The sequence below is a fragment of the Mus pahari genome, chromosome 16 (genome assembly GCF_900095145.1).
Source record: "Mus pahari chromosome 16, PAHARI_EIJ_v1.1, whole genome shotgun sequence".
Taxonomy (NCBI): domain Eukaryota; kingdom Metazoa; phylum Chordata; class Mammalia; order Rodentia; family Muridae; genus Mus; species Mus pahari.
The window spans coordinates 67,289,448-67,302,772 of NC_034605.1; the positions used below are offsets into that span (position 1 = coordinate 67,289,448).

Here is a 13,325-nt window from a genome sequence, read left to right on the forward strand (position 1 = left end):
CCCTTAGTATGTTGCCAAGGCTAACCTCAATCAGGACACAAAGTCTAAGAATCTGGGCTGTTTGTTCAACATAACTTGAATTTTCTAAGAAAGATTTCCTTTATCTGATAAATGTGAGCATTGATCAATATTAATAATGTTCATTTTTGAGAAGTTTAAGAAGTAGAGAAAATAAAGGGAAAGCAAAACTAGGTTTTCATCCAACCTCTGGACAAATTCAGTAGATCCTTGATACCAAGTGATTCTTATCAACTCATCAACATTTATAGACTAAGAGGGAATGATTCACAGAAAGACAATGAAAGGAGGCAGTTAACACTATTGTCCCAATCTTCTACCAAAAAAGACATAGAAAAAATTCTGTCATTCTTATTCTAGTTACTGAAGGGAAAGACCACCTTTCCTACCACAGACATGATTTTTCTATTAAAGTTTTAAAGTCTAGATTCTAAATAACCTTGAAGAATTTTCAATCTTTCCTAGAATATATATATATATATATATATATACATATATATATACATACATATATATATGTATGTATATACATATACATATATATATATAAAATATATAATATATATAAAGAAAGAAAGAAAAGAAAAGAAAAGAAAAGAAAAGAAAAGAAAAGAAAAGAAAAGAAGAAAAGAGAAAAGAAGAAAAGGATGGGAGTAAAAGAACAGAGAGAGACAGAAGAGTGAAGGGCAGAGGTATGGGAAGAGTAACTTATTAAACGTGGCCCAAAGGATGCTGCTAGCATCGCCCCTCCAGCACCATGAAGTCTCCACGTGGTGCAGCTTCCTCTATGGCTCTCAGAGATGGTGTCTGCAGACTCTCCATTACTACTGGGTTATAGCTCAGTGCACTGATTCCCAGGTTCTTCAAAGGAAAGCTCCCAGATGTTGCTGTCTTGCAGTAATGGCTCAATGTCCTCATCACTGCCCCGTTCAGGGGGTGTGCTTAGGCTGCCACTGATGCTGTTGTTATGTTTTTGAACTCCACTGGTTTTACGGTATTCAGGGATGAATAAGGCAACCAAAAAAGACATAAGAACTATACATGCTCCAAATAAAAATGGCGGGCCTGGAATGAAAGCTCCCTGATGGATAAAAATACAAATGAAGACGAAGTTTAGTTAAGGTTTTTTGTTTTGTTTTAAGACAGAGTCTTGAGCTATTTATAGTGGCCTTAACATCACAACCCTTCTGCCAATATCCCCCTCCCCCCCAAAATGCTAAGATTAGAAGCATGCATACCCTGCATGGTTAGGCTCTTTTCTTAAACTCTAAACTAGTTTTGAATGATTTTTTAAAAAAGCCACTATGTAGTTAATGGTTTTCTCATAAACCTGTATATTTCATTAACCAAGGCAAATTCTAATACAGTTTAATGTTTGGAAAATAATACTGGGTAACTTATCATTGCTTTTTATGCCATTTCTAGTGAATAGAACCTAACCAATAATGTTGAAAACCAGCAATTTTCTTTCTGTAATCTTGTCTTATGACCTCAGATCATGCATTTCTACATGTGAACATTAAAAATTTCATATTTGTAAAGAACTCTATATTAAATGTTTCTCTTTTTAAAAATGAAAATACATTATCTCATTTTTGGCAAGTTATTATTATTATTTTTTTAAAGACAGGCTCTCTTGTATCCCAGGCAGGCCTCATACTTATGTAACCAAGAATAACCAACTGTGAACTTAAAATCTCTGGCCCTTACCTTCTGAGTGCCAGAGTAATAAGCATGCACCATCACACTTTTGAGTTTTGTACATTTTAGGCACATATCTACCAACTGAGCTACAATTCAAGTCCCTTTAGTTACAATTTTAGGTAATTTCTTTTTAGATTGAATCTAGCCAGATAATAGCATACCATTCATAGTGACTATATAGATGAAAAAAGAATATAAAGTACAGATATATATTTCCCATATAAGACAATAAATCCCTGTTATTAACTCTTTCTGATTCCAAGTAATGAACACAGACTTTGCTACTGTCAAATACAATTTGATAATAAACTTAAAGCTATAAGCTATAAGAAATATAGCTATAAGATTATATGATAATTTAAATTTAAAGCTATAAGGATTATTGTATAATAATCAAACACAACCATTATTATAATATAGACCACCAAATTACCTGTAAAGGATCATCATCAGAATTCAATTTTGGGCCCAACTCACTCAGTTCAACATGGAACATGTAGAATATGAAGCCATATAGTGCTGGGCCTAGGCCATTGCACAGCCCTCGTATTCCAGTTACAATCCCCTGGGCAACCCCTAAACCACAACAATGAGAGGGAAGTCAGTCTTCTTAGGAAAGTGCTTCAACCTACAGAGTTTATCTAGCACTCTCTATCACATTATGACACACATATTTGACTGGACTGAGTCATCATAGCTTAGACTAAATATCTTATAGCACCTATTACAGTCATTAGGTTTCATCATGATATTTTCATTCATTATACAAATGTTTTTTTGAATATACTATATCTATTGAACAGGTTTACAAGGAGAAAAAATAAACTCAGTTTCTGATCCTTTTGGACTCAATCTACCATTTAATGGAAACTAATAAAATATAAAATTATCATTTCCTTTATGAAGTAATTTCATTTTTTCTATGGATTAAGACTGCCTTGTCCCATTTAATTGTTCATGTACAATAATAAATATGTCCTCTCCTCAGACAGTTTAGAATATAAACAGGCTCTTCCTGCCCGTGGGTTGTCATCTGCAACCTTCCATCTCATACAGACTTCCACTCAAAAATTCTGGAAGCATCAATTTCTAGATATCTCTACTTTCTAATATGGTAAGTAAGATATTAATATGAATATGAAATGGATACTTCTGTAAGTCAAAAACAGTCAAGTTTAATAGTATTCATACCCAGATGAGTTACTGCAGTTAATGGTGACACACAAAGGGTGTCACTTAAAGTCCATAAATCTAAGAATGGATACATATAAGAGCAAATTCATTATGTGAAAAAATAGGTGTAAAATAATGAATAAACTATGAAATTTTAATTCTTGTTGAAAAAAATTAAAAGTCCTCTTAAGAGTTTCTAATTTTTCCTTTTAGGGACAGAGGTGTAGCCTAGTATATTCTAGGCACTGAGTTTGATACTGGCATGAAACAAAATCAATCCACTATGTTTATATGTGTTATTTTATACATATATACATACACACACACGCATGCACACACACATATAACATTTTATAAGTTCTCTAAAATTCTCTATTTTCCTGTATCACAAATGAATATTACAATGAATATTTACATTGAAATAAAAAATGAAATAAAATCTCCTACTTCCTGATTACAGTAAGGTGGGTCATTAGAAGATGGAGAAAAAGGGGTTAATTTTGGCATCAGAATTTGCTTAAAAAAAAAAAAAAAAAAAAAAAAAAGGAAACAGGCAGAGGAAGAAGAAATAAAGTCTATTTTCCACATAGCAATTCTAACTTATTTCATCTCTCCTTATATCCAATTACTAACAACCAAACAAATTTTCTTCATCCTTTCAAAGATCCATTTCTTAAATTAAGCTTCTAAGACTCTGAATTATTTCGACTTAACTTTAGTGGCTATTCCATTACCAATTTGCTATTAACAGAAATCTGCTGAAATACAATTATAAACTGGTTAATCCTGATGGCAATATAAAATCAGAACTGAGATTGGAAATTGATTTTTGCTATTTCTAACTCTTACTAATATAATAACCTGACTGCTGAGTCTGGATTGCTTAAGTGTGAGCAAGGAGGAAATCAGAACTTCTATACTGACAAAATAAGCAGGTATACTCCTATGACAAGGGGCCCCTGATGTCAATTGCTGTTGCTGTGGAGAATGCAGGATTTCAAACTTCAGGACAGAGGGGTTCCAGATGAAGGCAAAAAATGTGAGGAGTACAAATCTCACCTTGCTGATCTGACTCTGCATTCCGAGAGATGAGGGCACTGACTGCTGGGAATGTAATGCTGGACATGGCAGCCACAGTTCCTGCTGCCCACATCATCCTGAAAGGATTAAGGGAAGCTTCAGTCAGGCTTTAAGATACTTTTAGTCAATATGGTAATAGTACAAATGCTTTGTAGTTTCTTCATTTCCTATATTTATTTTTCCCTCTTTAAAGATGGATTTCCTGGGCAAAGCATGGCTTTCTCAGTAATCCTAGTAATCTCACCATCCAAAAGGTTCAGGTAGAAGTAGCCTGAGTTCAAGGTCAGTGTAGGCTACAAAGTAAGTCTCTGTGTGAAAGAATCCATACTATGAAAACTGATCACAGGTCACCCTACTGCCATTTTCAAGTATAGGCTCAATAAAGTTCTTACAAGGATGTCTGTTTTCTTTATTTGTTTTAAATAAACACCACATCTCTATCCACCTCCCTCACCCATTGACATCCTGTCTTTCACAAGTAGTACCCTTGGGCTATGTGGTCTGTCAGTCTCAATACCATTGTCTCTACCAAATGGATTAAGACTGTATACTTCAGATCTCAGTGCTTTCCTCAGGTGAAGGAAAGTGTTTATGTGAGTCGTCACAATATATGAGAATTAAGATTCAAGGCTCTTATGCCCCACTGAGCTATATACTTCCTTGGGATAGTCTTTACTGAAAATGAAACATCTCATTATCATAAACATTTTTTAACACTTAAAGTGTTTTGACTATCTAGATAACTGAACTAGAGATCACAGGACACCCATACACACAGCCCCCCAAAAGGAGGAGGAGGAGGAGGAGCAGCAGCAGCAGCAGCAGCAGCAGCAGCAGCAGCCAAGTCAATCTTAGGCAAAATATAATACAGAATAAATGGTTCAAATGAAATTCAGCATTTCATATATCTTCTTCCCAGCTAATCTCTATTGATTAAAACATTTCTAATAGTTACCCTTAGGAATGCAAAGTAAGAACCAATTCATGTCTAATATGGAGACTAAGACTGCAGTATCTAGCAATCAGGTACATAAGGATACTTGCCATATCCCCCCACCCCCACCCCCCAAAAATAGAACTCAGTACTCTTTCTGTTCTCTTTAATTAATGGGCCTAATTTGATCATTCTTTCCATTTACAGGAAGCTAAAATATGAATACTTGAAACTAACTCAGGATACTCACATGACTTTGGAGAAGGCATTCGTGTTAATCACTGATTTACTTTATGATAGTTATAATACTAAGTTACGTATACCAGCAAAGCATCTATAATCAGTTGTTATTCAATGTCTTTTTGTTTTGATAATATATCATATCCTGAAACTGTATAAATATGTTTAAAAAGTATAAGTACAGAGGATAAGACTTCAGTGCTCACTTTTAAACCAAACATTTATATCAATCATACCTCATTCCTACAAGGCTTAGGGATCATCTGAAAAGAGGGGTTAAAATCTGAAAACATTTAAAGAGTGAGAGGTAGTGTAGCAAAACAGTATTTGCCAGACATGACAGCACTGTTGCACATGTGAACTCACAACAAGACCTGCACAAGATCTGGCCAGCCAAAATACTAGCATGAATGGAGTTCATGAAGTCTCATCCCAATCAGAAGAGCTAACTGACAACTGATAGCTTCTGGGGAAAAGGTGTGGGGAATGTCCATTTTCTTTAAAGATGCAGACCCTGAGAAGCTACTCATGCTCCAGTAGATGTCCTATACGTCTACACACAGAAATAGTACCAAGTGGACATAGTGAGTTTAAAAGCAAAAGATCACATGAAGTAAGGGGAAAATGGTAATGGGCATAGAGGAAAAATTAGAATGGAGGGAATAGAGAATATATCTAATCAAAACATATATACATATATGATATTCTCAAACAGTTAAAAGAGAAAGTGGACACAAAGCCATCTGGTGGTTCATACCTATAATACCAGCATTCAGGAGGCCTAGGCAGAATTACTACAGGTTTGAGACCAGCCTGAGCTATAATACATGACTGTTTCAAAAACCAAACACAAACCCACTTACCCCCAAAGAGAGAAAAGAAGGGGGAGAAGGGAGGGAGGGAGGGAGGGAGGGAGAGGGAGAGAGAGAGAGAGAGAGAGAGAGAGAGAGAGAGAGAGAGAGAGAGAGAGAGAGAGAGAGAGAGAGAGAGAGAGAGAGAGAGAGAGAGAGAGAGAGAGAGAGAGAGAGAGAGAGAGAGAGAGAGAGAGAACGAACAGAAGACAGAAAGAGATCATGAGCTCATGAGAACTTTATTAGAGGGCTGGTAGATGACAACACACATTCAATTAAGCAATGACTCCAGATTTAGTAAAAACCTTTACAGGTCATACTAAATCATCTAGTTCCACTCTTGCCCATGGGTAAAATGTTGAATACATTAAACTAATGAAATACCCCTTCTTTTAACATAGTTAAATGGTTTTTGCTCCTCTAAGGCTTATCACATCTGTTAATTAGGTTTTTTTGTTTGTTTGGATAATATGTGAATAAGGAGAGGCTTACCAGGCCTGAGATCCAAAACCATACCAGGCAAGCTGGAGCATCTGAAAACCCAAGCCAAGAAGGACGGTGTTCTTATTCCCTAGTGATCTCATCAATTTGCTAAGGAAGACTGTCTGCAAAGGAAAGAAGACAACTCTGAGAAGCCCCATGAGCACACAAGAATTTGATCATAAACTCAAATTCAGAGCATAAGCTCTTTTAGTGAAGTCCACTCACTGGACCTTTAAGGGAACACTGACAGTCTATGATCCCTAAGGCCAGGCAGTAGTGATAACTCTGGGGAAAGAGTTGCAGGAGCTCCAGGGCTGACCAGGGTTTAAAGCTTCTGCTCTTCAAGAGAAGCCATCTAGCTGGTTCTCTGCTAGTACCTCTCAAAAGGTTAATACAGCTGCACCCCAGCTATCATGACCAAAAGGACTACACCTTAGTCTTCTTTGGAGTACATTAACAAGCACTTATTGTTCAGCAGTTAACAATTTCACAAAATTACAAATGATATGAGCTTTAATATAATTCGGTTAAATACAACTGGTAGAGACAGTATGAAAATGAAGATAAAGATACCCAAGGACAAACAGCTAAGGTTAATGTAAAAAACAAACAAAAATCACAATAAACTTGGATGTTTAGCATAATCTGAATTTGTTGATACAGCCAAAACAAAAACAGCAAGAACAGCCTTTGCTCGAATACATTCCCAAGAGCCTTGCCATTCTTTCATTTAGTAGGACAAGTTAGTTTCCCAGACTGCTCATTTCCTCTGCAGAGAGTTAATCACAGAAGAATATGAAGCTTGGCCTAGATACCATTTCAAGGGAACAAGCCTCTAGGCAATCCATAAAAGCTGCACTGAATGCTTCTGAAAGACAACAGGACATATAACCTTGCCTTTCTGGACTGGCAACTGTAATATGTCGGAAAGTGTTTACTGCATATACTGTAATGTATTGATTCTTATCTGTTTAGTCCTGGAGATAGCAGGATTTGTAAAACATTTCTTTCTACCTAATTTTTGCCATTAAGGAAACACTGAAACACATTGCTCTGGTTAATTTTGCAGTATCTGGTTATTTTTTCCTTTAAAATAGTTTTTATACCTATTTGTTCCATGTTTGTACACATGTCCCAGCAAGTACATGAAGATCAGAGGACAATCTTCAAGAAACAGTTTTCTCCTTCTACCATGTAGATTCTGGAGACTGAACTCAGGTCATTGCTTGGTGACAAGCATGTCTTACTGAATCATTTCACCACCCCCTTAAACTAGTTCTTCTGGAAGTATGTAAGTATGTATGAAGGTCTACTGAATCCTGAGGACCGGAATAGTCTGTGAATGACCCAGTTTTTTGAGCTGGGTCCCTGCCAGCTACCTGAATTCAGTGAGGTTCTCCACATAAGCAAGATGTATCACAGATGAGGCAACAGTTTGGAGGAACTCTTAGAAACTTGTATCCTTGACTTACTATAGATCTGAGGTTATTAGGATTGAAGGGGTGGGGGGAAACCTTTGTCACTTTAACACTTTAACCCACATGTAAAGAAACACTCACCTGAGCCACAATGGACAGAATTCCTACCATAGCTATGAATGCTACAATTTTCACAGATCCAAAACCTATAACCTGTAAAAACAAAAGCAAAATAAAACAAAAAAAATTGCTTTTGTAATACAGGTATTACAAAAAATAATTGAGGAAAGTTCACAAGAATAGTAGAAATTAGGACAGAGACAGAAGCTGAAAAAACTCTATAATTTATATTTAAATATGACATAAAAAAGTTGCAATTAGTAGGCATGAATTGTGAATTTTTTAAAAAAATGTTATTATGTCTCATGTTTAATATTTCCTCTCTTAATTAGTCTATGTCAGTTTGGAGACAATGAAAGCATACAATAAAGTGTAAAAGAAAGCAATTTGACTTTTAATGTTGCCAAAGCAGAACTGAACTATCAGTCAAGTCAGTGGCTCTTGAGTCTGGTTGTATCTTAAATTTATGTGGGCAACAGAATAAAGAACAGAAGGGAAGGAAAGGGAGAAGAACAATAAGATGCCAGAATACACTGAAGACCAATTACGTCCAACTTTGAGGTATGGTCCTAAGATGGTTGTGGTTTAAAAATCTCCCATGTGCTTCTAAGTATGCAGCTGAGTCTGACTGGCAATTGACTTCTAAACCTCCAATTATAACAGTAACTATGAAATAACTTTTAAAAAATATTACTTTGTCTTCTACTAAAATTCTATAAAATATAGGAACATACATTAAAAATGACCTTAGACAGTTTTACTTCATAAATAAGTATCTTCCTCCCAATCACAAATAGACAACAAAAATTCTAGGGCTAGAACTTCTGGCTTTTCTATTACTATCTCATCATATTCAATTACAAAATCTCAACTGGTGGGGTAGTTCATGCCTATAATTTCAGTGCTTAAGAGAGGTGGAGGCAGCCTATTATTATCAGCTTTATTCACTAAAACATGGAAGCAAAAGCAACAGTGAACTTATCACAAACTATGGATTGAACAGTGCTAATGCATAAAAGTATAAAGGCTCATAAAATGTACCAAATGAACCACTTTGGTACCAATTGTGTACCTGTGGTGAAAAGATAATGACAGCTCTGTATATTTTCTTAATTTGGTTCAATCTAAATCCTATTTTAGAAAAGGGTCTCAAAGTTAGATTTGATGGTGGATGACTTTAATCCCAGCATTTGGAAGTTAAAGATAGGTAGACTGCTCTGAGAACACCCCTTCCTCAGCAAGAAGCTATGCATGGCTATATAGCTGTAGTTCCAGTTACTTATGAGGGAGGCCATCACTGAAATCACTGGATTATACAAGGTCCGTGTTTATAAAGTCTCTAGAAACAATGGTTTCCTCAATTTATCTTAGACAAATCCCAATCTTTGATATTCTACATGTTGAAAGGCTTTTAGAGACCTACTACTCACCTGCCTGAGATAGAGAAAAAAGCTTGAATATTGTCCAGCTTCAGGAAGGTATGAGAGAAACACTGTGATGCAGATCAGTAAGACAGTAGAATCTTTTCCAACTTTCTTTAATGACTGGAAATAAACAGAGATCAAAAACACGTCAGTGTTCTTTTGATATTGACTTCACTATTTTCATGTATCTTCTATAAGAGATCCTGAACATCCTATAAACAGACCATTAAAAAAAATTCTACACAACTCTCTAAGAAAAATTGATTTTCTCTGATTTGTAAAGTAACTTCTTCTAAATAATTTTAACTACAAGGTTTTCATTCTTTTTCTGACATAGGGTCTCATGTAGCCAAGGCTGGCCTCAAACTCAATATGCAGCTGAGAATGACCTTGACATTCTGATCTTCCTTTCTGCCTCTTCCATAGTTCATTATACATAAATTCACTCTAGTTTTCATAAACGGTTGAAATTCAAGTTGCCTGCAACCATGAAGACAATTAGTGTGTTCTAAAACTTTTGTTACTGAATGACAAGTATCACAGAACTTTTAGGTTACCATAATACACAAAACAACTAATGTCTACTAAAAGTTTGCTACATAAGACATTAGACTAGTTAACTTACTCTTGTTAACTAGAGACCTTATAGCTGCCCTGAAAAATAAGCCATAGAAGGTCTGTTTTACAGAGAAGTTTCTACATATAACTTGATCACTACATGGCAGAAAAAAAAATTACTTGCAAGTTTTCTACCCATTCCTGCTTCCTTTACCTAACTTGCCTCCCACCATTTTGATAATATAACACACAAGAGTACAGGCAAGATCTCCAGAAAGTAATCTGAGTGATCATTTTAGAAAATAATTTCAAGGGATTTGGGGAGATGATTCAGTTGCTAAGTGACTACCATATAGGCAAAAGAAACCAAGTTCTATTTTCAGCACTCACATAAAAAAGCTAGGCATTATGGTGCTTGCGTATAACCCTAGTACTAGGAAGGCAGAGACAGAAAGATCCTTGGAGCTTACTGGTCAGGTAGTCTTGCAAGCTCCAGGTTTAGTGGAAACCCTGACTCAAAAAATCAGGTCAACAGTAATAGAGGAAGATATCAGACATCCACCTGTGGCCTACACAAGATCAAATATCTGGTTTACAACTGTGCTATTGAAGTGGGTGTGGCAGGGAGAGAGAGAGGGGTATAGATATTTATTCCAGTATTATTTCTTGTCAGTATGATATACTTCCTAATACCTCCCTCTCCAACCATATTCATCCATTCATTTTATTAAGTGACAAAAACAACTGTGTCTTTGAACCTTTTGTCTCATGATTTACATGGCTTAATTGTTAAGTCTATGTATTTCTTAGTCTCTCAGCCCCTCCTTGTAATTAACGTTTTCCTATTTTTACTGTAAAAGAAATAAATAGACAACTATTGTGAAACTTTGCAGCTGTATATAAAAATCTTTTCTTAGAGAAAATATATATAGGAAGTAATTATTTTCATGTCTTAGTTTACCGCAAAAGGGTCCGCTTGTTTCCAAGAAATCTGAGCTCCCCAGGAAGCAGGTCTAATTTTCTCTGATAGAGATTCCGGAACTGCTACCAAAATGAAGCAGATGTCTAGGAGAGCCACCACTGTGGCTACTAGCACAACAAGACTGTCTCCATAGTTTGCAGAGAGGTACGTCCCAATGGCTGGGCTGCTAACCAGACTAGCTGCAAAGGTGGCTGAGACCTATGGGGAAAAGTACAATCATTTAGGATCCTAAAAGAAACATCAGTGGAGAGAGCATGCTGTTTCCAGAGTCCCACACACTGCAGGTACACAGCTGCATAGCTGCAGCTATCCTCTCATTTTTTGTTTTATTATTATTATTTTTTAAAGATTTATTTTATAAGTGACTATCTAAGCACCATGTACATGCCTGTGAGAAGAAGAACTAAAATTATGCTTGGTTATGAACTTCCATGTGGGCGCTGGGAATCAAACCTGAATCCTCTATAAGAACAACTAACTGCTCTTAACTGCTAAGTCATCTCTCCAGTCCCCTCTCTTAGTTTCAGCAAGACAAATATGTTCCATATAAATTTTAAGAATTAAAAAGAAGAAAAGCAATTTTGCTTAAAAAATGTATTCACACACTGTAGTGAAGATATGCTGGGGAGCAACGATTAAAATATGATATAAATTAACACTGTAGAAGCTCTCTTCGTAGAACATTCACTGTTTTGTTTAATTGGAAAACAGACATGTGCAAAGAAGAGTATGAAAACAATTCCTGCAACACAGCACTTGCCTAGCATGTGATAGTAGTTTATGCCTATAATCTGAGTTCAAGGCTATTTCTAGGGCTAGAGAGTAAGACTATCTCAAAAGACAAAATCACTGAAGAGCTGATGATGAAATCTACAAATTTCTAAGAAACAACTATACTTGGTTCATTCAAAAACATTATACATTCCCACACACCCATTTGTGACTTTATGGCTATTTCATTGCCACAGTAGGGGTGGGGGTAGGGGATAAGCTGGTTTTCTTAAGAGAAAAAGCTGTGACTGAAAGAAGGAAAAGGGAAGGGAGGGAGGGAAGGAGGGAGGAGATATATAGCTAAGTAGTAGACTGACTAGCATACTCAGGATCCTGGGTATGATCATTAATTAGCATCCCCATACCAAAACCCATACAAAAGAGAATACAAAAGATTTTTGGAAAGGTTGAAGCCTTCTGGTTAGAGGCCATGGCTAGTTAGCCTTATTACACTGCACCCTATGTTCTCCATTTATAAATATAATGTGAATTCATTCTCTAAATTATATACACATTAGAGTATCAAAAGCATACTGATAAGTTATTAAAACTAGAAGAGTCTATTTGAACAAAAGAAGTCACATAAGAACCCAGTGAGTTAAGAAAAAAAATAAAGTGGATATAAATTTTAAGACATGATGGATTTGGGGGAGTATAGGATGGATATAATCAAGGTACATTAAATACATGTATGGAATTTTAAAAGAATAAGTAAAAGTGTTATTTAAAAAGAAACAACAGAAATCACTGCATCTGACTTTGATTCCTGATAAATCAATGGCATTCTTATATCATCTATTATTCCACAACTGAATACAAAAATATAACACATATAAACATATTCTATGCTAAAAAGTTTTAAAGACTGTATTTTGGAATGGGGAATAAAGATGTGGAGAACTTTCATTTGGAATAATTTCAGAAACTCAGTATTTATCAAGTATCGGATGATGACAGAGATCCTAACAGTTTATTTGAAAAAAATTCAGGCAGGCACATAAATGCACCACAAATTGCAAAGACATGCAAATAGTTGTGGGAGCAGTGCTCTACTCTCTTAAGATATTGTGTGAGCATAGGGTAGCATTCTGAGGTGTTATGGGAACAATATAATTTAGGTTTTCATGAAGCCAAAGATCTCATAGCACCTGATGATACTGCCAAGTAGGCTACTTTATGTTTTTGTTTAAAATTACCTAAACCCATATTGTCCATCTCTCCTCTCATGGTGCCTTTCATGGTGTAGATTAGGGGTTAACCCCCACCCCCAGTATTTGTCAAAGCCAAATAAAATAACTATAGTCTGAGTCTCATTTAGTTCTAAGATAGTTAAGGGTAGGCTTAAATTGGCTACACTAGTTTCAGAAAGGAAAACACATTTTCACAGCTCTGATGGCTAACACAGCCCACCTTGAATGAATCTTCTGTGCTTCTGACCAAAAAAAAAGTTTCTGCTTACATTTTCTAATAGTTCTTCCCTTTTGTAACTATAATATCATTATCATGGTGAGAGAATGAGATTGTCTAATATCAACTGAGAGAATGAGACTGTATAATATCAAATTATCA

At 35.8% G+C, this 13,325-nt stretch overlaps 1 protein-coding gene across 1 annotated transcript in view; it reads right to left on the reverse strand.

The window, feature by feature from the left end:
* Positions 1 to 666: 666 nt before the first annotated feature.
* Positions 667 to 13,325, reverse strand: part of Mfsd14b (major facilitator superfamily domain containing 14B) — a 51,697-nt gene continuing 39,038 nt past the window's right edge. Inside the window, exons 6-12 of the mRNA XM_021215404.2 lie at positions 10,965 to 11,183; positions 9,452 to 9,565; positions 8,043 to 8,114; positions 6,493 to 6,605; positions 3,955 to 4,052; positions 2,156 to 2,298; positions 667 to 1,099 (exon numbers count right to left, since the gene is read on the reverse strand). Coding sequence (XP_021071063.1) covers positions 851 to 1,099; positions 2,156 to 2,298; positions 3,955 to 4,052; positions 6,493 to 6,605; positions 8,043 to 8,114; positions 9,452 to 9,565; positions 10,965 to 11,183 — 1,008 coding nt within the window. The 3' untranslated portion in view covers positions 667 to 850. The remainder of the gene's footprint in view (positions 1,100 to 2,155; positions 2,299 to 3,954; positions 4,053 to 6,492; positions 6,606 to 8,042; positions 8,115 to 9,451; positions 9,566 to 10,964; positions 11,184 to 13,325) is intronic.